At 47.5% G+C, this 22,603-nt stretch overlaps 1 protein-coding gene across 1 annotated transcript in view; it reads right to left on the bottom strand.

Annotated features, from left to right (window-relative positions):
• FBXW4 (F-box and WD repeat domain containing 4) overlaps positions 1–22,603 on the bottom strand; it is an 87,864-nt gene that overhangs the window by 3,722 nt on the left and 61,539 nt on the right. Inside the window, exon 6 of the mRNA XM_011935510.1 lies at positions 11,201–11,266. Coding sequence (XP_011790900.1) covers positions 11,201–11,266 — 66 coding nt within the window. The remainder of the gene's footprint in view (positions 1–11,200; positions 11,267–22,603) is intronic.

Below are 22,603 nucleotides of genomic sequence, written 5' to 3'. Positions count from 1 at the left end.
GAGCTGGGCACTCATGGGGCTGCACAGGGACAGCAGTATAAGAGGCCCACCCAGACTGGGCTGCCAACCTGGGCCCCTACTCCAGCATTCATGCCACCACTGGAAAATGTCATGGCCATAAGTATCTGCAGTAAGAAATACAGGACAGCCCAAAGGGACCCTACCCTCAGGGGGAGACCCAAGGGCCCAAGTGAGCACCAGGCCCTGGGGGCCAACACAAGTCCTGAGAGCCCCTGGTCTGTCCACACAGCCTGGCCAGGAGCTGAGAAGTTTCTTTCTGCTGCGCTGTTCTCTAGTTCTCTAAAATGGCCACACACTTTAAATGGGCCAATAAAAAGATACAATTTATTTTGCCCTGGGCCCAGGACCCTCAAGGCTCTGTTGTGTGGTGCCCGTGAGGTTAAGTTCAGAGCATAAACTGACACACCAGCCTCTGGGAAAAGGCCCATCTCTTCAAATAGCAACCCAGCAGTGCCACAGGAGCCCTGCTGGGGCTTTGATTTGGGAAAACAAACAGAAATGGCACCGTGGGCCCTTCTCGGCCCCCACCCCAAGACCTATTTAACTAGAAAACTCTAGCTCAACTGCTCTGGTAGAGAGATTGGCCCGACAATAGCCCCAAACTTTGGGGGAAAGGGGGACAAAACAAGCTGTCTGTCTCCTCATCCCCTCCTCCTGGGCTCCTTTTCTTACTGCAAGTGTGTTCTTGTAAAAACGATTAGATTGCAATTTGTATAACGTGGTGACCCCCCAAATTCAGACATTTCACCCCTTTTCTCTGGAAAGAATGTTAAGAATGCTTCTCGGCCTCTCACTGTGGGGGGTGAGGGGGGAGTGCAGAGCCTTGGCTGTTGCACAGCTTGTGTGGGAACAGGGCTGCTGCTCAGAGCCCTGGGCCAAGACGGGAGCAAGGGTCTGCCTGTCACTATAGAGGGCCAGACAAAAAGTCCATTCCCTTCCAACTCCCATGGACAAAGCCCAGGCCTCCAGGAGCCACTAAGTGCTGGGGGCCTCCACACCCCAGCCTCCCCCAAGCCAAGTCCAGCAATTCTCTCTTGACCCAGGGAAACATAAAGACAGATGGGGCCGCCCGTGTGAGCCTGATGAATGAGACGCAGGCTGAGGAGGGGCAGCCTGAGGGAGACCTGTTTCCTTGGCTCTGGCCATGTGCAGGCTACTCCTGGGAACCCCACTACCTGGACGGGAAGAAGCAAGCAGAGTGTGGCCATACCCCTGAGAGGTCAGGGCCCCCTGGCCCAAACTATCCTGCTGCCCAGGTGACTCTACTGCAGCTGGAGGGAGAGAGAGAACTTCCTGCCAGTCAGAGAGGAGGGACATTTACATGAAACGCTGACACCCATCACCATCTTTGTGGGGGGCAGCTAACTGGTGGTAGGGGCTGGCCCTAAAGACCTGGGTGGCCCACCAGGGACAGGCCCTGAGTGCTAAGCTGGACTGGGCACAGGGGGCAGTCCCTGGCACCTTACCCCTGCCCAACAAGTCTGCAGAGCTAGGAAGCCTGGTGCCCTGCAGTACCTCTCCCAGCCTCCCCTACAGCCGCCTGTACTAGAGCATTCCTGAGTCACCACCTCCTCCACCTCCCAGCCCACAGCTCAGCATGTCTGCGGCTCCCACACCATTTTTCAGTCATTTTTAACATACGGGGTTCCTGATGGTGTCCTCTGGAGACCCTATGGATGCTCATTCCTGCATCTGTTTGGGTCTGTGCTTACCTGTGCACCTGTCTGCCATGTGCTACCTTGAAATGCAACAATGGCTTTTGGAGAGAGAGAGAGGATGGAAGGGTGACAAAGAGTTGACCTTCTTCCATCTCTGCTGCCTGGGGGGCAGATGGCTTGAAGGTATAAGCTGGGCCCAACATGGTTGCAAAGAGAATGGGAAGTTTTTCCTCCCTTCTATCTCCTCCTTTCTTCAGTCGAGCATCTTCTGTATACAAAGCATTGTGCTTAATGGAAGCTACAGAGAGATGTAAGCTGTGACTATCAAAGAGACTTTGTCCCTGCCTTCAAGGAGTATTCAATCCAGGGAGAGAAAGAAGTCTGCAACATGTATCCAACTAACAAATCAAAGTGTGAGTTGGTAGGTACCACAGAGAACAACAGAAAATTCTACAAGGGGGCAGCTAAGAAAAGCGAGCATTTCTGGCTGGGGGTGTTGACTGATTCTTCACTGAGAGACAGGACTGTCACAGGCAATGACAAGATACGGAGCTGGCCCAGGTGAAAAAAAAAAAAAAGAGATGGCCCAGGTGGCAGGAAGAGCAATAACAAAAGTGCAGCACTAGGGCAACCAGGCTGTTTTGGCAGCAGCTGGCAATCTGGTTTGGTTGGAGGCTTGGGAGTATGCTGGCAGGGTCCGGCCTCCAGGCCACAGCGGGCCTTAAGGTGCACATCCCTCACCTGGCACAAACTCCGTGAGTGGCAGACAGACAGCCATGAGGCTTTTGAACAGTGATTGTCCTAGTTCAGGCCCCAATTGTAGATAAGGAAACTGAGAGTCACATACAAAAAGTGACACTGTCATATAGCAAGGAAGAGCAGAGCCTGAATCCATGATAAAGGCAGAGCTCCTGGAAATCCTGTCTGGTAGCAGCTTTCAGGATGATGGGAACAGAGGGAAGTAGGCTGAAGGGCCTATTCTCTTTGTCTGCTGGAGCCAGATGAGATGGCTGCAAAGGTTACCTGGTGGCAGAGTAGCCACCACAGCAACAGCTCACATATCCTGAGTCCATACTGTGTACCAGGCAACATGCTGAGTGTTTTATTCGTATCAGCCCATTTAATCCTCGCAACAGGCTTTGGAGGTAAGTTTCTTAACCCCATTTTACAGATGAGAAAATGAAGTAATGCACCCAGTAAATCTTAGATCAGGTCTATATGCTCCAGGGTGCTGGCACTCCCCGCCTTCACAGACAATGCAGCCACTCCATCACTGGCCCCTCAACATTCTCTATTACAGTTGCACAACTGGACTTGCCCCAAGAGTTACCCAGGGCCACCTCCAGCCCTTTCCAGCTCTTTGCAGGCCTTTCCATCTCACAGATGCCCAGAGGCTTGCCCTCTGGTGGGGGTAGTGAGAGAATCAAGGGGACAGATAGGTTCTAAACGTGAACAATGGAGTAGCTACGGAAGCTTTGCTTGCCTTGGCCCCATCAGGTGAGAAGGAAGGAAGGGCCTTCTCAAGCATACAGCCTCTCATATGCATGTGTCTGTGTGCGCGCACCCCCAGCACCCGCCCGCGCACATGTGTTCAGACACAATGGCTCAAAGGCCAGGCAGCCCACTTTGTACTGCTAACAAGGGGGCCATAATTACAGGAAGGGGCAGCCGGGCAGATAAAAGGATACAAAATTTCAACATCTGTTGCCATAAAGGGATAAGGAGAAGTGAAACGCAAAGTATCAGTTTGGTGTCAGCAGGCAGAGAGCCAATTTCAAAGAGTTCAGGGGGACAGAGGAGACAAGAAAGAAAAAGTTATGGGGGGAGAAAGAAAGAGAAAGAAATTACAGGGTTCCTTAAAGAGGTAAAGAAAAAAGAATGAAAAAAAGCTGTCAGTAATGCTTTCAAAGGAGAAGGGAGGTACTTTAAAGAGGGGCAGTTCCCGTAATCACGCTGACTGTGGGCCAGGCCCCTGCACAGGGTGGGGGCAGAGCGCCGGGGCAGAGACAAAGCCACACCTGGGCAGGAGGGGCACTAACAGTGCCCTCAGAGCAGCCCAGCCTGTGTGCAGGACACAGCTTCCTTCTCCAGACAGAAAGGGCTCCAGCCAAGTGTCCCTTACCATTCCAAATGTCATCAGATGCCCTGACACTCATACCTGTGCTCAGTTCAGGATACCAAGGCCAGTTCCCAGCTCAGAGAGGGAGTTCTACCAGGCCACAGCCATGGCTGACCAGGTGGCCCTTATCAGTGCTCCAACACTGTGTTCAGTGGAAAGGGCCACCAACTCCAGCAATAGGGGTCAGGATCAAGGAGAGCTTCGTGGTGGAGGTGCTGTTTATGCTGAAGAGTGAGCAGGGTTTCATTAGGGACAGAGGGGGTATTCCAGGCATGGGGTTGGCTTGAACCCAGGCTCAGAGGGGAAAAACCTAGGGCGTCTGTTAGGATGGGTGAGAAGGATATTCTGCCCCTGCCTTTGTTGAAAAAAGGGGAACTTGGGAGCTTTGAGGTGGAAGTGGAGGTGTAACAGGGGACCAGGGATGACCCTGGCCCAAAGGGGAAGGGGAATCAATGGGATGTGTGCAGGGCTTGCCACACACACAGGGCAGCACAGGGCCTGGCCAAAGACTCAATACCCTAGGAGCAGCCAGGTCACCAACCACCTCCCTATCCCCTTCCCCACTCCAAAATCTCAGCGGGGCTTAGGGCTGTGGCTGTGGTTGGACCTACTATGACACCTTCAGGTCTGGGATTAAAGGGCTCTCCATCCTGAAGCCCACCTGCCCACAGGCTATCAGGGGCCCAGCTGTGCCCTGTGCTCAGGGCACCAGTGCTAGGTCCATCTTAATGCCTCTTGGCAGAAAAAAATAAAACCCACAGCAAGAGTAAGCCCATGGGGGAAGGGGGCATGTGTGATGTCAGGCCAGTCAGACCCACTTGGGCCTTCCAGCCACCAGGAGCTGGGCCCCACACAGTCAACACATGGCACCTTCCCTGGGGCCTAGCCAAGGAAGGGTCCTGCTCAAACACAGAGGACACAAGATGAGCCTCAATTCCTCCAAACCCCAGGCTCGGGCAGGATGGCTTTGGCACAGTTCCTCAGGGTCTGATAGGATCATAGGGCCTAGCTAGGAATACTTCAGTGGTTGGTCAGTCAAGATGAAGGTACAGGAATTCCTGGCACCTGGGAGTTAGGGAATGGGCTTGAAGACCACCTACCATCAGAAGCAGGAATATTCTGGCACTTTGAGGTTGGGTGAAGGACTCTTTCTCGTTTAGATAGTAATCCCCTGTCCCTGGGCCTAACCCCATGGTGCCTGGCTCCAGAAGACAGAAAGGCAGAAAAAGAGGAAGGGAGAGGGAGACAGCCAAGTTCCTTGCCACTTAGGCAATGGCGGTGTGCCTGTGACTGCCTTCTGACCTGTGTGCTTTAGTCAGCAACTCCCCCTCCATCCCTGTTCCAGCCCAGCCTGCAAGGAGAACAGTCTCTAGAGGTCTTGGTGGAATGAGGGGCTGAGGGAACAATGGTGACCTTGAAAGTGGTGCAGGTTCTGTGAGAAGCAGCATTGGCTGCCTGAGGGTGAGCAGCTGAGAGACACACATAGACGTGGGTGATGGCTCCCGATGGGAGTGCTGGTGCCCAGCAGGTGGCTACAGCTTTGAGTGTGTCCCAGCCCCCACCATTATCCAGGGTATAGCAATGCTTAGGGCAAACTGCCCCTCCAGTACTCCCCGCTCTCCACCCAAGCCCCAGCACATACATGAAAGAGAAAATCCAGGCACTCCTCAAGTTTCAGCGGTGACAGGTTAAAAGCAAAGAATCCATCCAGCACCGCTCACCACCCAGCCCCAAGTCCTACCGGCAATGCTGCTCCACCTCTCAGATTGGCCTGTCAGTCAGGCTTTGGTGTTATTGAAAGATCAAACTTTGTCCTGCCTGTTCATTACCTTAATCCTATTTTCTACATGGCTTTATTATCTACTTGGGTTTCTCTGGGAAAGACAGCTCTAGAGAGTCATCCTGTACATCCATTTCCTCCCACCAAAAGCAAATGCCTCCACCAGGGCATCTTTCCTCAATCACTGTACCACTTGGTCCTCCAAGCTTCTCTGGGGACAGGACAGATGTTTAAACAAAGCCTGGTTCCTCCCAGTAGATGAACCTAGGGCTGGAGAGAAGGCACTGCTAAGTGGTGCCCAGGGCAGCCCTGCCACAAGCAGCAGAGCCCAGAGGCTGGCCAGAGGGCGCAAGGCTGTTTCTTCTCAAGCTCCAGTAGGAACTGAGGCCACAGCTGTTTGTTTGTTTTGTTTTGTTTTTAATTTTTTTGGTAAGAAACAAGGTCTCACCATATTGCCCAGGCTACTCTCAAACTCCTGAGCTCAAGTAATCCTACTGCCTCAGTCTCTCAGAGTGCTGGGATTCCAGGCATGAGCTTGTCGCTGTCTCATACCCATTCTCATTAGGGTCCAATCTGGTTTCAATAAAGACCCAGTGTTTGGGTTTGGTGAGATCTAGGGGTTTCATAAGAGAATAACAGTCAAAGAAATGGTGCCTTAGAACTCCATCCTGACCATAAATCTGCATGGAAGAGTACCCTTCACCAAGGCAACCACAGGCAGAAGAGGCCATTCAAAGATTACCCAACCTTTGAGATGATGCTGGGCCACAGTGGTGTACCCAGCCCACCACCCGGCTTGTGTGTCATCCTGGGCCCAGGCGGGTGATGATGCCAAACACAAGGCCCAGCTATGTAACCAAGTAAAAACTTTCATCAGAATGCCCATCGTGGTGACCCACAGCCCACTGTCAAGAGCGTTCCCTGTGCCAGGAGGTCAGCAGGTTCACCTCCTCCTCCACTAGTCATTAAGACACGGATATTTTGAGAATTAAAAGCCTCCACAAGCCAGGCACAGTGGCTCACACCTATAATCCCAGCACTTGGGGAGGCCAAGGTGGGAGGATCACTTGAGTCAATGCGTTCGAGCCCAGCCTGGGCAACACAACGAGACTTTGTCTCTACAAAAAAATTTAAAAATTAGCCAAGCATAGTGGTGCGTGTCTGTAGTCTTAGCTACTTGGGAGGCTGAGGCAGAAGGACCATTTGAGCCCAGGAGTTCAAGGCTGCAGTGAGCCGTGATGATGCCACTGCACTCCAGCCTGGGTGACAGAGCAAGTCCCTGTCTCTCAAGAAAAAAAGAAGCCTCCACAAACTCCGAGGTACTAGGTTTGGATGGGGAGGAAGAGCAGGAAAGGGACAGCTTGCATTAGTTGAATGCCTCCAAGGTGACAGGCACTGTATGGGACACTTTTTCACAATAATTTTGTTCATACCAGTTCTGTTAGGTAGGGATAACTAATTTCCACTTTACAAATGAGGAAACTGAAGTCCAGAGGGCCCCAGATCACAGCAAGAGGCACAGTAGTTCTGGAAGCCAGGTCTGTTTGGCCACACAGCCAGTTCTCCCTCCCGAGCTCCTCACAGCCTCCCATCACACTGGCCCTGGCACCAGGGGAGGGGCTGCCTCTACCCCAGCCCCATTCAGAAGAAAGGAGGGCCTGTGGCAGGAGTTTGGCAGGGTGAGCTCATGGGGAACAAGTTTCACAGACTGTAGGGGCTCCAATATCCCAGGGGCTAAAGCACAAAGCAGTCCTGGGAAGTTTCAGTTAGGCTAGCAACAGTGGGGTATGACTATTGGCTTTATTAACAAAAGCAGAAGATTTAAAATGAAGGAGGTGCCAGCATCTGCTACTCATCAGACCACACCTGGTCTGTCCAGTAATCAGTTATGAACATGCCATTTCAAGAGGGATAAAACGAGATAAATTAGAGAAACTTTCAGGTGAGGATGGTCCTGAAACCAATGTGAGACCAACACTATAGGTCACCTATTTAGACATTCCTCATATTCTTTCTAGCCAAGCAAACCCAGCTTCTATGCCGTCCCTCCCTGCACCTGCTGCTGCTAATGTGTAGGGGCAGGGGTGGAAGCTGAGTTCTTCCCTTGGCCCAGGAAGTGAATCTTGACTGGTCATTCCATTCCCCTTGCCAGGGTTTGGTTTAGGGCGAGTACTGGAATACAATTTTGACTATTAGATGTGAGGGAAAGTCTGCTTGAAAAATTCCTAAGAAAGGCTTCCTCATCTTAAAAAGGGACCCCAGACAGGGACATATGCTATTCCTATTTCCCTCTGAGTGTTGCCTTGCAAGCTCGTGGAGCAGCTCTAAACAAGCTTGAGAGCAAAAGCCACCTTGACCAGGGTAGCAAAGCAGAAAGTGAGAGAATCTGGGCCCTCATGATCTCATGGAGCTACTTAACCATCAACCCTGGAACCCGTCCAACTTCTGGGTTCCTTGTCATCTAAGAGAGTGATAATCCCATTGTTGTTTGAGCCACTTTGTGTTTTGGTTTTTGTTTTTGGAAACAGTCTCACTCTGTCACCCAGGCTGGAGTGCTGTGGCAGGTGAGCCACTGCGCCGGGCGTATTTGAGCCACTTTGAATTAGGTCTTCATTGCAGCCAAAGGCTATGGCTAACTTATCTACTGTGTTAATGAGGAACAACTGAAGGACCTAGAACTTGTGGCCTGAAGAACAGGAGGCCCTTGAAGAGCAGAACCAAGGTTTTCAGATATTTAAAGGTCTGTTCTTCAGAAGAGAGGTTCAACTTGCTTGTCTCTTGTCCAGGATCACAGCTTCAGGGAGCAAATCAATCCATGATAAAGGGTGGGCATTCTCACTCACAGAGCTACCGAAAGACGGAATGGTTGTTTGGGGAAGTAGGGAGTTTCCCATCCCTGTTCTTGGATGACTATCAAAAGAGAATGTTGAAGGAAAAAACCATGATTCCTTGATTAAAATATCTCATGTTGTTTTAAAAATTTTAGAAAGACTGACTATAGAATGGATTTTTCAAAAAACAACAACAAAAAAAGCTGTAGCTACTGCTTTCCTAGGGAGATGGAGAAAACTGGAGAAGACAAAACTCAGAGACTGAGGAAGCAGGTGAGAAGAGCATCCTCACTAGTGCTGCCAATTGTGGCATTTAATTTACAGACTCTGGGGCCTCGGACGAGGTGAAGAGTTCTTAGACTTGACACTAAAGGCACAGTCAATGAAAGTCAATAATTTAGATTCCATCACAATTTTAAACATTTGCTCTTCAAAAGACCCTGTTAAGAGGATAAAAAGACAAGCAGCCGGGCACAGTTGCTCACGCCTGTAATCCCAGCACTTTGGGAGGCGGAGGCAGGCAGATCACAAGGTCAGGAGATGGAGACCATCCTGGCTAACACAGTGAAACCCCGTCTCTACTAAAAAATACAAAAAATTAGCCGGGCGTGGTGGTGGGCACCTGTAGTCCCAGCTACTTGGGAGTCTGAGGCAGGAGAATGGCATGAACTCGGGAGGCAGAGCTTGCAGTGAGCCGAGATCGCACCACTGCACTCCAGCCTGGGCAACAGAGTGAGACTTCATCTCAAAAAAAAAGACAAGCTACAGATTGGGAGTAGATATTTGCAAATCACATATTTGACAAAGGACTAATATCTAGAATACAGAAAGAACTGTCAAAACTCAATGGTAAAACAAAACAAAACAAAAAAACTGCTTGCCTCGGCAGCACATGTACCGAAATGGAAATGATACAGGGAAGACTGGCATGGCTCTTGTGCAAGAATGACATGCAAATTCATGAAGTGTTCCATTAAAAGAAAACAATCCAGCAGGCAAAAGACATGAACAGATGTTTCACCAAAGAGAATATTCATATATGAAATATATGGTAAATAAACACGTGACAATATATTCAACATCATTAGCTATTAGGGAAATTCAAATTAAAACATGATGAAATATAACATCATGGTTTAAAAATAGTGAATCCAGGCATCATGGCTCACACCTGTAATGGTTTAAAATAGTGAATCCAGGCATCATGGCGCATGCCTGTAATCCTAGCACTTTGAGAGGCCTAAGCAGACGGATCACTTGAGCCCAGGACTAGCCTGGGCACAATGGCAAACCCATCTCTTCAAAAAACCCACAAAAAATTAGCTGGGCATGGTGGCACAGCTGCTAGGGAGGCTGAGATGGGAGGATTGCTTGAGGCCAGAAGTTCAAGACCAGCCTGGGCAATATAATGATAAACCTGTATCTCTAAAAAAAATAAATAAATACAGATTTTAAAAAAGAAAAAAAATAGTGAAATACCAAATGCTGGTGAGGATGTGAAGAAATTAGATCTCTCATACATTGGTGGTGGGAATGTAAAACGATAAAGATACTCCAAAAAATAGCTTGGCAGGTAAAAACTAAGCATACACTTACCAAACAACTCAGCATTTGTACTCCTTGGCATTTATCCCAGAGAAATGAAAATATATGCCCACACAAAAACCTGTATGCGTCGTACCAGCTTTAGTTGCAATAGTCAAAAAATTGAAAGCAGCCCAAACGTCCTTCAATGGGGAAAAGAAACTTTGGTATATCCATACCACGGAATACTACTTAGCAATAAAGAGGAATGCACTATTGATATATGCAACAACATCTGTGAGTCTCAAGGGAATTATGCTGAGTTTTTAAAAAGCCAGTTTCAAAAAGTGACATACTGTATGATTCCGTTTATATAACATTTTCAAAATGACAAAATTATAGAGATGGAGAACACATAAGAAGTTGCCAGGAATCAGGGACAATGGGAAGAGGAGGAGGGGAGAAGGATGGGTGTGACTACCAAGGAGTATATGAGGAATCTTTGTGCTGATGGAACAAAGAGTTCTGTACCTGGATTGTGGTGATGGTTATCTGAATCTACACGTGATAAAATTGCAAAGGACTAGACACACACAGACGTAGACCTACACACACACACACACACACACACACAGACACACACAGAGTACAATCTGAATAAAGGTCCATGGATGGTATCAAGGTCAATTTTCTGGTTTGATTATTATATTATATATTATGTAAGATGTTACACAAACACCTTTCCATCTTATTTTTGTAACTCACGTGAATCTGTAATTATTTCAAAATTAAAAGTCAAAAAAAAAAAAAAAACCAGAATGGCAGATAATCAGATGGGAACATGTCAAGCCTGCCAAAGCAGAGAATTGTGAATAAAACCTGGATGTATTTTCACTGTTATGTATAATTCTTTTTATAGGTCTGTAGGCCACCTTCAAAATTTATTTTAGCAAAATCATCTCTGGGGATAGATGGGATTTTATATAGCCACATAGGCACACCTCAGAGAAAGAGTATCATAAATCCAAGTTGTTGTTGTTATCATAAATTCTGCATGAAACTATTTACCTATTATAAATTACTTCAACAGTCTTCTCCAGCTAACCCCGAATGGTTCCATGTGAGAAGGCACCACAGCAGAGGCCTCCTACTACACCACTTTCCAGCCTTCTCCTGGACTACTCAGCCAACCGAGGCAGAGGCTGGCTCAGCAAGCTTTCCTTCACCTCCTGGGCTGGAAGCCAGGGTGGGCTCAGGAATCTCTTACCTGTTGAGGTCCCAGATTCTCAGGGGTGAGAAGTGCCCGCAACAAGCCGTCCCTGTCACAAAAGAGCTGCCAAACAAAAGGAGAGCAGAATCAGATCTGGCTTGTCAGAACCTGCAGTGGAAATGGCTAACAATGGGGAATGCCGTGTTCATTCCCAAGGGGATTATGGGTTAAGCCAGAAAGAGAGAAGTGGCCTAGGGAGCCATCAGAGGAGCGCTGGGAAGACGTCTGGGAGCACTGTAAGGGGTGCAGCCCCGCAGAGGTGCCTGGCCAGAACACCCACGAGCTCAGCCACAGCTGGGCCTGCTGCACAGACTAGGTTGAGTGGTCCTTGTGCACCATAAAAACAGATCTCTAGATGTGACAAGTTTGAGCCCAAGGGAGAGCAAGCCTGTCGGGCTCCTGTTTAGGAACCCCAAGAGCACAATGGCAGGGCACAGAAAAGGGCTCCAAGGAACAGGCTGCTGGGGCTGGAAGGTGATGCCCCTGGTCAGAAGTAGGGACAACTGAGGGGCATTCCTGAAGGTTTTAAGAGCTGGGGGAATCTGGTAATGTGGTATAAGCACAGGGCAGGTATAAAGGCACCAAAATGAGAAAAGGAAAAAATATGAAAGGTGAATGAATCCCTTGGATGGGTATATGCTAGTACATAGGTGGGGCGGAGTGGGGAATGACAGGGGCCAGGCAGCCAGGGCTTCTGGAGAGTGGGATGGGAGTCCACCAGAGTCCTCTGAGGCCAATAACGAACAATGCCAAGAGGCACATGAGAAGGAGCAGGCTGACCCTGTTGCCCAGAGTGTCCCTTAGAGCCCTAAAAACCTCAACATATACAATCTGCAGAGTCTCACTTTAAATGGAGGCACAAGCCTGGTGTAAAGGATCCATGCAGTGGGCCAGGCTGGCTGTAGCGCTGGCCTAGAACTTGAACCTAGGAGCCAGACAACTCTTGTTAGAGGATTTGGTAGGGTGGAGAGGGGAAGCCTTCAGGAAACCTGGGCTTAAAACTTAAACAGCAAGCAAGCAAATTGAAAAGAGTGGTGTCAGGAGCCCTGGGGCAGGAATGGGCCATGTCCCTACATGTCTTTCATGGGGGGGAAGGAAGACTGGACATACTAATAACACATTAGCAATGTGGGGGCAACAGCCCATCCGCTGTGGCCCAGCCCAGCACCTGTGGCTTTCTGATCCCAAGCATGTCAATGAGGAGATAGATTTCCACAGAGAGGGCCATGGAGAAGCCAGTGGCTTTGGCTGGCGGGGAGGCTGGCCTGCCAGTTGCTGATGGGGGAGATGTTAGGGCAGGCACTGGCCAAACCACTGATTTACAATCAAAATTGCAGGGCAGGTGTCTGCTCTTCAGCCCTAGGCTGATAAAAAGGCCATACAAGCTATCCTGGGGCTTTCATGACTCAAGCCAAGACTTCCTCCAGGGACATGCCCCATCATCCTAGCTTCTTCAAGGCTGCCAGCAGCCACAAAAACTATAGAGTGGGAGTGCCAAAACAGCCACTGTGCCATGCTGCAAGTGACTGCCAGCCTGGGAAGCAGCCGGTGGACACTGAAGAACCAAACTACAAAGTCAGAAGGTGTTACCCTCTCCTCCCTCCCCCAACATTTTTCTCTTTAGGGTAATCCATTAATAACTGGTAAAGCCAATTACCTTGGGCTGGAAACATAATAGCCACTTGGAAATCATTCCAGCAGGCAATTGGACTATCCAGACTTGAGGAGTGGGGGCCAGGTGAAGGGCGCCAGCACAGACACAGGCATCTTTTTTTTTGAAAGGAGTCTCCCTCTGTCACCAGGCTGGAGTGCAGTGGTGCAATCTTGGCTCACTGCAACCTCCACTTCCTGGGTTCAAACAATTCCCCTGCCTCAGCCTCCCGAGTTGCTGGGGCTACGGGCATGCCCCACCACACCCAGCTAATTTTTGTATTTTTAGTAGAGACGGGGTTTCACCATGTTGGCCAGGCTGGTCTCAGTTTCTTGACCTCGTGATCCGCCCACTTCGGCCTCCCAAAGTGCTGGGATTACAGGCATGAGCCACCGCGCCCGGTCAGGCATCTCTTAAGGCCTATGGCAGGCCTCTGACTGGCCACAGGCCTAAATTAGCATCAAGGTAAGTCAATAGAGAGGGGAGCAACATGGAACTTTAATCTTGCTGGAGGTCAGAGCTGTGGGAGTGGCAGGGATGAGGGTGGGGTGGGGATGCAAACCCCCTTCCCAGGGACTCCTATCCCCCTCTATTCTGGCCCACCAACATCTGGCCCTGATCATCTGCCGCCAGGAGGAGTGCCCCTCACCTTCATACCCTGTACAGGGCCTTTTTTTTTTTTTTTTTAATAGAGACAGGGGTCTCTCTATGTTGCCCAGGCTGGACTTGAACTCCTGGGCTCAAGTTGATCCACCTGCCTCAGCCTCCTGAATTGCTAGGATTATAGGTGTGAACCACTGGCGCCCAGCCTCCTGTGAAGCGCTTTCTTAACTGCCTAGATGTGACATCTATAAATGTTTCTTTCCAAAAGCTGCCCTTTTCTCTCGCCTAACCACTGTGATCAAGGAGGAAAAGAGGGAGAGAAAGTAGAATGTCTTCCCGGTACTTAGGAGGACTTAAAGAGTTTAATCAAATTTAACACTCAGTAAAAAACCATCAACAGTCAAGCAGATTTTGAGCAAACACTCACCAGGACTCACACCCAAACCACATGGCCTTCCCAGGACTCTTGGGGGTCAGGCTGGGTGCAGACACAGTCTTGTACACCTTGAACTACTCCTGACTACCTGCAGCCATTCTTGCCCCCTTATTCTCATGGTCATTAGGACGAATGAGCAGAAGCTACAGACCAGCCACACTCAAAGTCAGAAGATTAGAAAGGGTGTGCCCACATGCAATCTCAGGTTAGAACAGACACATGGAGCAGAGGAAGAAAAGGAATTCACTACTCTCCAACACCCAAATGGTGCGTCACATCTCACAATGAGCCCACGAGATAGACATTATTCCCATTGTGCAGAAAGTGAATATGAAGCAAAAGCCAAGCTTCCATGAATGGACTTAAAATATTGTGGCTGCACACAGGACCTGTTACCCCCACATTCAGACTCCTCCTTTGAGACTCACAGGATAAAGCGCTTTGAAAAGGGGCTGGTGGGGTGGGATCTGTGCATCACAGGCAGCATCACTCCTCAGTTCTCTAACCCAGGTGATTTAACCCAAACAAAATACTGTGCTCTGATAACCTGTTCGATTTGAATCCGCCAGATGTCTTCAACCAGATTCTCGTCACATCTCTCACAGTGCTGGCTCCTGTGCTACGCATGTCAAAGGCTCTCAATAAATACTTGGAGATCAATGAAATGAAAACATGTATCATTTCCTCCATGGATCCTCCCAAGGGATTGCTCACTGAATTTTCTCCACTAAAGTCCTTTGCTGTAACTTCAATTTTGGGTTTGAAAGTGATGAAAAAGCCAGCTCTGCTCAGAAAAGAAAGAAAATTCAAATGGCTTTTGCCTTCAGTCCCATCTCTTCCCTCAGGGGTATTCCAGGGACGAGGACTTCAAATCTGTGTTGAACAGGCAGAGGCAAGAGCTGGTGGCTCCCCAGGTAGGTTGACCATCCTCCGAGTCCCTTCCATACTCAAGGGACAAATGGCATTTTGGTTTATCTTCCCATCTCCCCTTTGAGATCAGAACCCTTTAGAGGTTCTTGGGTACTAACAAGTGTCTAGCACAGTGCTTGGCCCAGAGAAGGCACTCACTACAAATTTGTGGAACTGAACTGAGAGGGCCTTCCAGAGCCCAAAGCCTGCACAGCTGGGAAAGCTAGTCATGTGCACTGTGAAGCTGGTCCCTCTGCTTCCTAAAGGAATAATTCCCAAATACCAAAGGCTCAAACTTGAATGACACATGACACAGGCACACAATATTAGGGGAGTGAGAAGTCCCTCATAAGCACCGCAACTAGGTAAGAGATGAGAGGTACCGATATCTAAAAATTAATGTCAAAACACACACACTCAGGCACACTAGTACAAGTACACCTATCCCCTCTTAGCTAGAGGGTCTAAAAGTCATTCTGACTCCATAAGCTCTACTCTTTTTGGAACAGAAAGCCCTTACCAGAAGCCAGCCTTCTAATTTCTCACCCTGTCCCAGACCTTAACCAGATCTTCAACCTACCTTACTCATCCCCTGGCCCTAGCTCAGGCAAACCTGGCATCATGCAGACTTTCATCAGGCTCCAGAAGCAGACATAGGAGCCTGTCTCACTAGAGGAAGATGCCAGGGAATTAGGGTTTGTGTATTCAAGTTGAGAAATTAAAAATAACAAGACATAGAAAAGAGGAAAGCAAGGTAAGAAGGAAAATTAGTTGGGCATGGGCAATCTGAAAGTCAGGTAGATTCCTGCTGCTTCTGCATTAGCTTAGGCCCTCTTAATAACACTAGTAATTTACTGAGCACTTACTATGTGCCAGGTGCTGAGCACGTGTTTCAAAAGCATTATCCTATCTAATCCTCATAACACTATGCAGTAGGTATGCAGTAGGTACCACTTTCCTTTTTTTTTTGAGACAGAGTCTCACTCTGTTGCCCAGGCTGGAGTGCACTGGTGCAATCTCGGCTCACTGCAACCTCCATCTCCCAGGTTCAAGCAATTCTCCTACCTCAGCAACCCCCAGTAGCTGGATTAACAGGTGTGCACCACCACGCCTGGCTAATTTTTGTATTTTTAGTAGAGATAGGGATTCCCCCATGTTGGCCAGGCTGGTCTGGAACTCCTGAACTCAGGTGATCCACCCAACTTGGCCTCACAAAGTTCTGGGATTACACACATGAGCCACAGCACCCAGCTCCACTTTCCCTATTTTACAAATGAGGAGACTGAGGCTCTGGGAGGTAATTAATTTGCTCTAGCTCACAAAGGTAGCAACTAGTGGACTGGAATTGGAACCCAGTCAGTCTTGATTCCAGGTCCAAGTTATTATACCACCCCTCGCCCAGAAGCTCTCATCTTGGCTACATTTCAAGAGTTAGTCTTATTTGAATTTCCAGCATCTAGTATAATGCCTGACACACACTGAAAACTCAAATGCTTATTGATTGAATGAATGAATGAATGAATGAACAAATGAACAAATGACTCCACCTGGAAGAAGAAAGAAGCAACTGAGTGGTTTGAGGTGGGGCAGCAGAAGTGGCGTGCTCAGCAGCTGTGTCCCGTGCCTGGCCTAGAGCCGCCCAGCTGGCCCAGGCCCCAGCAGCCTCTGAGCCTGGGCTGACACACTTTGGCAAGGGAGGCCACCAGAGCTGTCACATCATTCACCAACATGCCCATCAAGTGTATTCAGTTCTCTTCAACCCGCATTGGCATTTTAATTACTGTTGGGTAAACTAATTTGTACAAATGAAGGCCAGGCTGCCTAATAGAATATGCAAGCTCTCTGACCTCTGACAGGCACTGACACGAGATACAAAGGCAGCCAAGGAAGGCTTTTTATCTGAGCCTTATTACTCTCTATTACTCCAATTAGTCAGGCTCCAGTGCTCCTAATTGGAGGAAAAATTGCAATTAAATCAATTTTTGATGGGCTGCAAGTGGGCTCCCGAACCGCCCTGCTTGTGAAACACTGATATTATAGCAGCAAAGGTCACAGGCCTCATCGGCACCTGGGGGCCCCCCGATTTCCCTTGGCCCCCTCCTTAAATACCTCAAGGAAACCCCTGTCCGTCCATTGGCTCAGCCGGCAAGGGTAGGAAGGAGGAAGTCATTAGAACATGTCAGGTCTCATTGCTGCTGCCGCCATCTGCTAACCTCCGCCACTGACATCATTACAGCGGTAAGTCCCAAAGCATGAATACAGTGCGAAGGTCAGACAAACTCACTCGGTGAGGGGAAGCCAGGAGCATAGCTGCAGTGACAGCACTGTGAGGGAGGGACCAGTGGAGTGGGAACAGGAGGTCAACAGCAGTCAGGAAGAGGAAAGACACAGACAGGGGGCAGGTGAAAGTGTGAGACAACCAGTTTCTAAGATCCAGCCAACAGGGCACCCTGGGTCACTAAAGGGAAAGGAAATAGATGTGATGGGAAGAGGGAAAAAAAGAGGCAAATCTTGTTCTCTGTCCAGCAACCATCCCACCTTGCAGGTGGGGAAACGTCCACTTGAATGCCCTCTAGAGCGCAGCTCCAGAAGGCTGCTCCAGTCACATCTGTGAAGAGTGGACAGAGCTGTGCTTGTGAAGCCTACCATCCACAGTGGCATCTGTTTCTGAAGGAGGAAGGGAGGCTCTAGGACCAAAGCTGCAAGACCAGGCAGGGGAAGATAAACACAACTTTTCATCAAACTAAAGCCAAATAAGAACAAGACACCTAGCTGACGCTTGAATTAATAAAGTTTAAAGCAAATAAAAAGAAGTTCCATTTCACACAGCAACTGGCATACCATTACCTCAAAGAGACGGTGTAGATGGAAAATTTAAATTCAAAAGCTTAGCCAACTTCACGGATGACTGAACCATAATGGGTTAATAGGGAAAGGAGGATATGCCTTGCCTTCAAGAGATAAAGACCAAAGCATGTTAAATAAATGATGTTCCATCTACTTAATGGAATATTATACAGTCATTTTAAATGATGTTCCCAAATAATACAAGCAAGATACTTACGATGTACTATTATAAGAGAAAAAAGCGGGGTACAAACAGCACTGTTACAACTACTAAAAAAAAGGAGCCTATGCAGAGAAAAGGAAAGAGTGGAAGAAAACTAAAATGTTAAGTGATTGTGTTTGGGCAGTAGAATGATAAGCAATTCTTTCTTCTTTTAAATTTTCTTCATTTTTCAAATATTATTTAATGAGCATGTGCTGTTTTTTAAATGGAAAAACACATTATTTACTTTTTTTTTTTTTGAGACAGTCTCACTGTGTCACCCAGGCTGGAGTACAGTGGCATGATCTCGGCTCACTGCAACTTCTGTCTCCCGGGTTCAAGCAATTCTCCTTCCTCAGCCTCCTGAGTAGCTGGGACTACAGGCGCCTGCCACCGCGCCCGGCTAATTTTTTGTATTTTTGTACAGATGGGGTTTCACCGTGTTAGCCAGGATGCTCTTGATCTCCTGACCTCATGATCCGCCCACCTCAGCCTCCCAAAGTGCTGGGATTACAGGCGTGAATCACCGTGCCCAGTCATTATTTACATTTTATAAGAGAAAAGACAACATAACACTCCTGTCTATGACTTGGGGCCAAGGGCAGGCAGACCTGAAGGTGAGTGGTACAGCTAGTGTTAGCAACCATGGCCCTGGCACACCTTCCCCTGAAGTGATGGGACTGATCAGTAGCTCAAGGTTAGACCGAGAAGTCCCAGATCAGAAGGGAGGTGTCCCACTGGTCTCTTTCTCCCAATTAGGCACTGGCCACTAGGGAGCAAGACTGACTCCAGATTCCTACAGCTTCTGGTGGTCTGGGACACCTCTCCCAGTACACATACTACACATATTCTCTACACACACACGCACGCACACACACGTACGCACACACACACGCACACACGCATGCACCTCTCTCTCAACCCAAGTGCATCAGGACAGGATGGTGCAAGTAGGCGCCTAGGTCAGGCTCTGGATAGTGTCCAAAGGCTGAAGCTCTTACTGCTTGCTCCCTGCCCCCCAATTGCAACTCCAACAAATAAGGGCCAGCAAAGCAGGGTTTCTGTGGAGGAGTGCGTTCCTATAGTCGGAGAATGCCTACAGAGAAACACAAAATGATTATTCTCTATTTTAACCAAGGGTACAAGGTCAGCCTAACCAAAGATAGGAGAACCTGGCCCAGGCTAGACAAAAGAAGCCTAAAAGATTCACTCAAGAATCAGAAACTTAGAAACTTGAGGAATGGAAGCACAGAATTAATAGAGAGGGAAAAAATACAACGAAATAAAAACAAAACCTCTCAGTACAGTGGAATAACAAAAGTTAATTCAGCCTATTGAATTTAATAAGGTGTTGGAAGCTGCAGGGAGAAGAGTTTCTAAACTGTATTTCCATCTACATGGCCCCTTAAACAACTGCTCCATGTACTCCTGAAAGAAAGAAATGGCAACGTGTCCCAGTGCTAAAGCAAAAACTGACCGGTTCAGACTTCCTGGGAAATGATGATACAATATTCACAAAACGAGATACCCAACAAGAAGCATGCAAAAAGACAAGTTATACATAGTAATTACTTACAGACAATATGACTGTCTGCCTAGAAAATCCAAAAGACTCAACCAAAAAACTATCACAATTAATACCAGGGTCAGATGAGGTAGCTGGCATGCTGCATACAAGAGTGGAAAGGGGTGCAGGTGTGGACCCCTGGCTCTGCCACCTAGTAATCATGTGATCCAGAGTATCACATGATTACCTCTAGATTACTAGAGGTGAGTTATTCAACCTCTCCACAGCCCTGTTTCTTCTTCATAAGACAGAAATAATAATAGTACCTAGGCACTGGCTTGTTATAAAAATTATATGGGAAGTGTAAATTAGTTCAACCATTGTGGAAGACAGTGTGGCGATTCCTCAAGGATCTAGAACCAGAAACAACATTTGACCTAGCAATCCCATTACTGGGTATATACCCAAAGGATTATAAATCATTCTACTATAAAGGGGACATGAATGAAGCTGGAAACCATCATTCTCAGCAAACTAACACAAGAACAGAAAACCAAACATTGCATGTTCTCATAAGTCAGAGCTGAACAATGAGAACACACAGACACAGGGAGGGGAACATCACACACCAGGGCCTGTCAGGAGGTACGGGGTTAGGGGAGGGATAGCATTAGGAGAAATATCTAATGTAGATGATGGGTGGATGGGTACAGCAAAACACCATGGCACATGTGTACCTGTGTAACAAACCTGCACGTTCTGTACATGTACCCCAGAACTTGAAGTATAATAAAAAAAATTATTTGGGAAAATATGCTTAGAACAGTATATAGCACATAGCACACACCCACGGATATTAGCTATTACTATATACCAGCAATAACCAAGTGTTATTATATATCAGCAATAACCAAGTGTTATTATATACCATCAATAACCAATTGTAACCAAAACGTAATTAAAAATCCAGGCTGGGCGTGATGGCTTACACCTGTAATCCCAGCATTTTGGGAGGCTGAGGCGGGTGGATCACCTGAGTTCAAGAGTTTGAGACCAGCCTGGCCAACATGGTGAAACCGTTTCTACTAAAAAATATATATATAAAAATTAGCCGGGCGTGGTGGTGGGCACCTGTAATTCCAGCCACTCGGGAGGCTGAGGGAGAAGAATCACTTGAAACTGGGAGGTGGAGGTTGCAGTGAGCCAAGATCACACCATTGCACTCCAGCCTGGATAACAGAGCCAGACTCCGTCTCAAAATATAAATAAATAAAATAAAAATAAAATAAAAACCCATTCACGAAAAGAATTTAAATACTGTAAAATAAGAATAAATCTAACAAAAAAAGAGAAAAAGGAACAAATAAAAAACACTAGAAAAGATCCATATAAAAAATATAAAACCTAGCCAGCCGCAGTGGCTCAAGCCTGTAATCCCAGCACTTTGGGAGGCTGAGACGGGCGGATCACAAGGTCAGGAGATCGAGACCATCCTGGCTAACATGGCGAAACCCCGTCTCTACTAAAAATACAAAAAACTAGCCGGGCGAGGTGGCAGGCGCCTGTAGTCCCAGCTACTTGGGAGGCTGAGGCGGGAGAATGGCGTGAACCCGGGAGGTGGAGCTTGCAGTGAGCTGAGATCTGGCCACTGCACTCCAGCCTGGGCGACAGAGCGAGACACTGTCTCAAAAAAATATATATATATATAAAACTTTACTAAAGGAGATAGAATTGTTGAATAAGTTTAGAAACATATTCCCAGATGTGAAATCTTGATTATAAAACTGTCAGTTCTCCCCCAATTAATCTATAAATTCAATACAGATTTTTACTTAATCTACTCAAGATTTTTACTTAATCAATTGATTCTAAAATTCATCTAGAAGAGGAAAACCACAAGAATAACCCAGAAGTATCTGAAAAAGAACAATAAGAAGTTGTTCTACCGGATCAAAACATACTTTGTATGATATTCATGCTGAAATAGGTGAATAGATCAGTGGATGAGAATAACGAATCCAAAGCCACACCTATCTACTTGTAGAGAATCAATAGATCCTAAGTGTGGTCTTTAAAGAGAGTAGATAAAGAATGAACTAATCAATAAATGGTATAGGGTCCACCAGATACACATTTGGAAAAAAAATTAGAGGCCTACCTCCCAGCAGACATTGATCCCAGATAAATTAAGGAGATAAACATTAAACTGTATGAAAACCCATAAAGGTCTAAGAAAAAATACATAGGAAAATAGTTTTATAATCTTGGAAAGACATTCTTAAGATAAACATAAAATTCTAAAGCCATGAAGGTAGTGATCAGACAGACCTAACCTACAAATAACAAAAATTTCTACACAACAGAAGACATAAAAAACAACAAGCTGAAAGGAATTACCATATATAGGAGGGGTCTCCAACCCCAGGTCACAGACCTGTACCAGTCCATGGCCTGTTAGCAACCAAGACACACAGCAGGAGATGAGTGGTGGGCAAGCAAGCTTCAACTGAATTTACAGCCACTTCCCATCACTGGCATTACAACCTTGAGCTCCACCTCCTGTTGGATCAGGGGCAGCATTAGATTCTCGTAGGAACATAAATCCTATTGTAAACTGTACATGCAAGGGATCTAGATTGTGGCTCCTCATGAGAATCTAATGCCTGAGGATCTGTCACTGTCTCCCATCACCCCCAGATGGGACCATTTAGTTGCATGAAAACAAGCTCAGGGCTCCCACTGATTCTACATTATGGTGAGTTGTAAAATTATTTTATTATATATTACAATGTAATAATAATAGAAATAAAGTGCACAATAAATATTACGTACTTGAATCATCCCAAACCCTGACCCATCCCCCTCCCACCCCCGAGGCTATGGAAAAATTGAAAACTGTCTTCCATGAAACCAATTCCTGGTGCCAGATAGGTTGGGGACTGCTGATATATAGTCAAAAGATTAATACAGAGATTATTAAAAGAGGTGATGGGAGGCCAGGAGTGGTGGCTCATGCCTGTAATCTCAGCATTTTGGGAGGCCAAGGCAGGCAGATTGCTTGAGCCTAGGAGTTCAAGACCAGCCTGGGCAACAAAGTAAGACCCTGTCTTTACGAAATATGAAAAAGTTAGCCAAGTGTGGTGGCATGCACCTTTGGTCCCAATTTCACAGGAGGGTGAGGTAGGAGGATCCGCTCCCTTGAGCCCAGGAGGTCAAGGCTGCAGTGAGTTATGATTGCACCACTG

Source organism: Colobus angolensis, unplaced genomic scaffold (assembly GCF_000951035.1).
Source record: "Colobus angolensis palliatus isolate OR3802 unplaced genomic scaffold, Cang.pa_1.0 Scaffold144, whole genome shotgun sequence".
Lineage (NCBI taxonomy): Eukaryota > Metazoa > Chordata > Mammalia > Primates > Cercopithecidae > Colobus > Colobus angolensis.
Note: the sequence above shows the minus strand (reverse complement) of the source record. Positions and strands in the feature narration are given on the sequence as shown.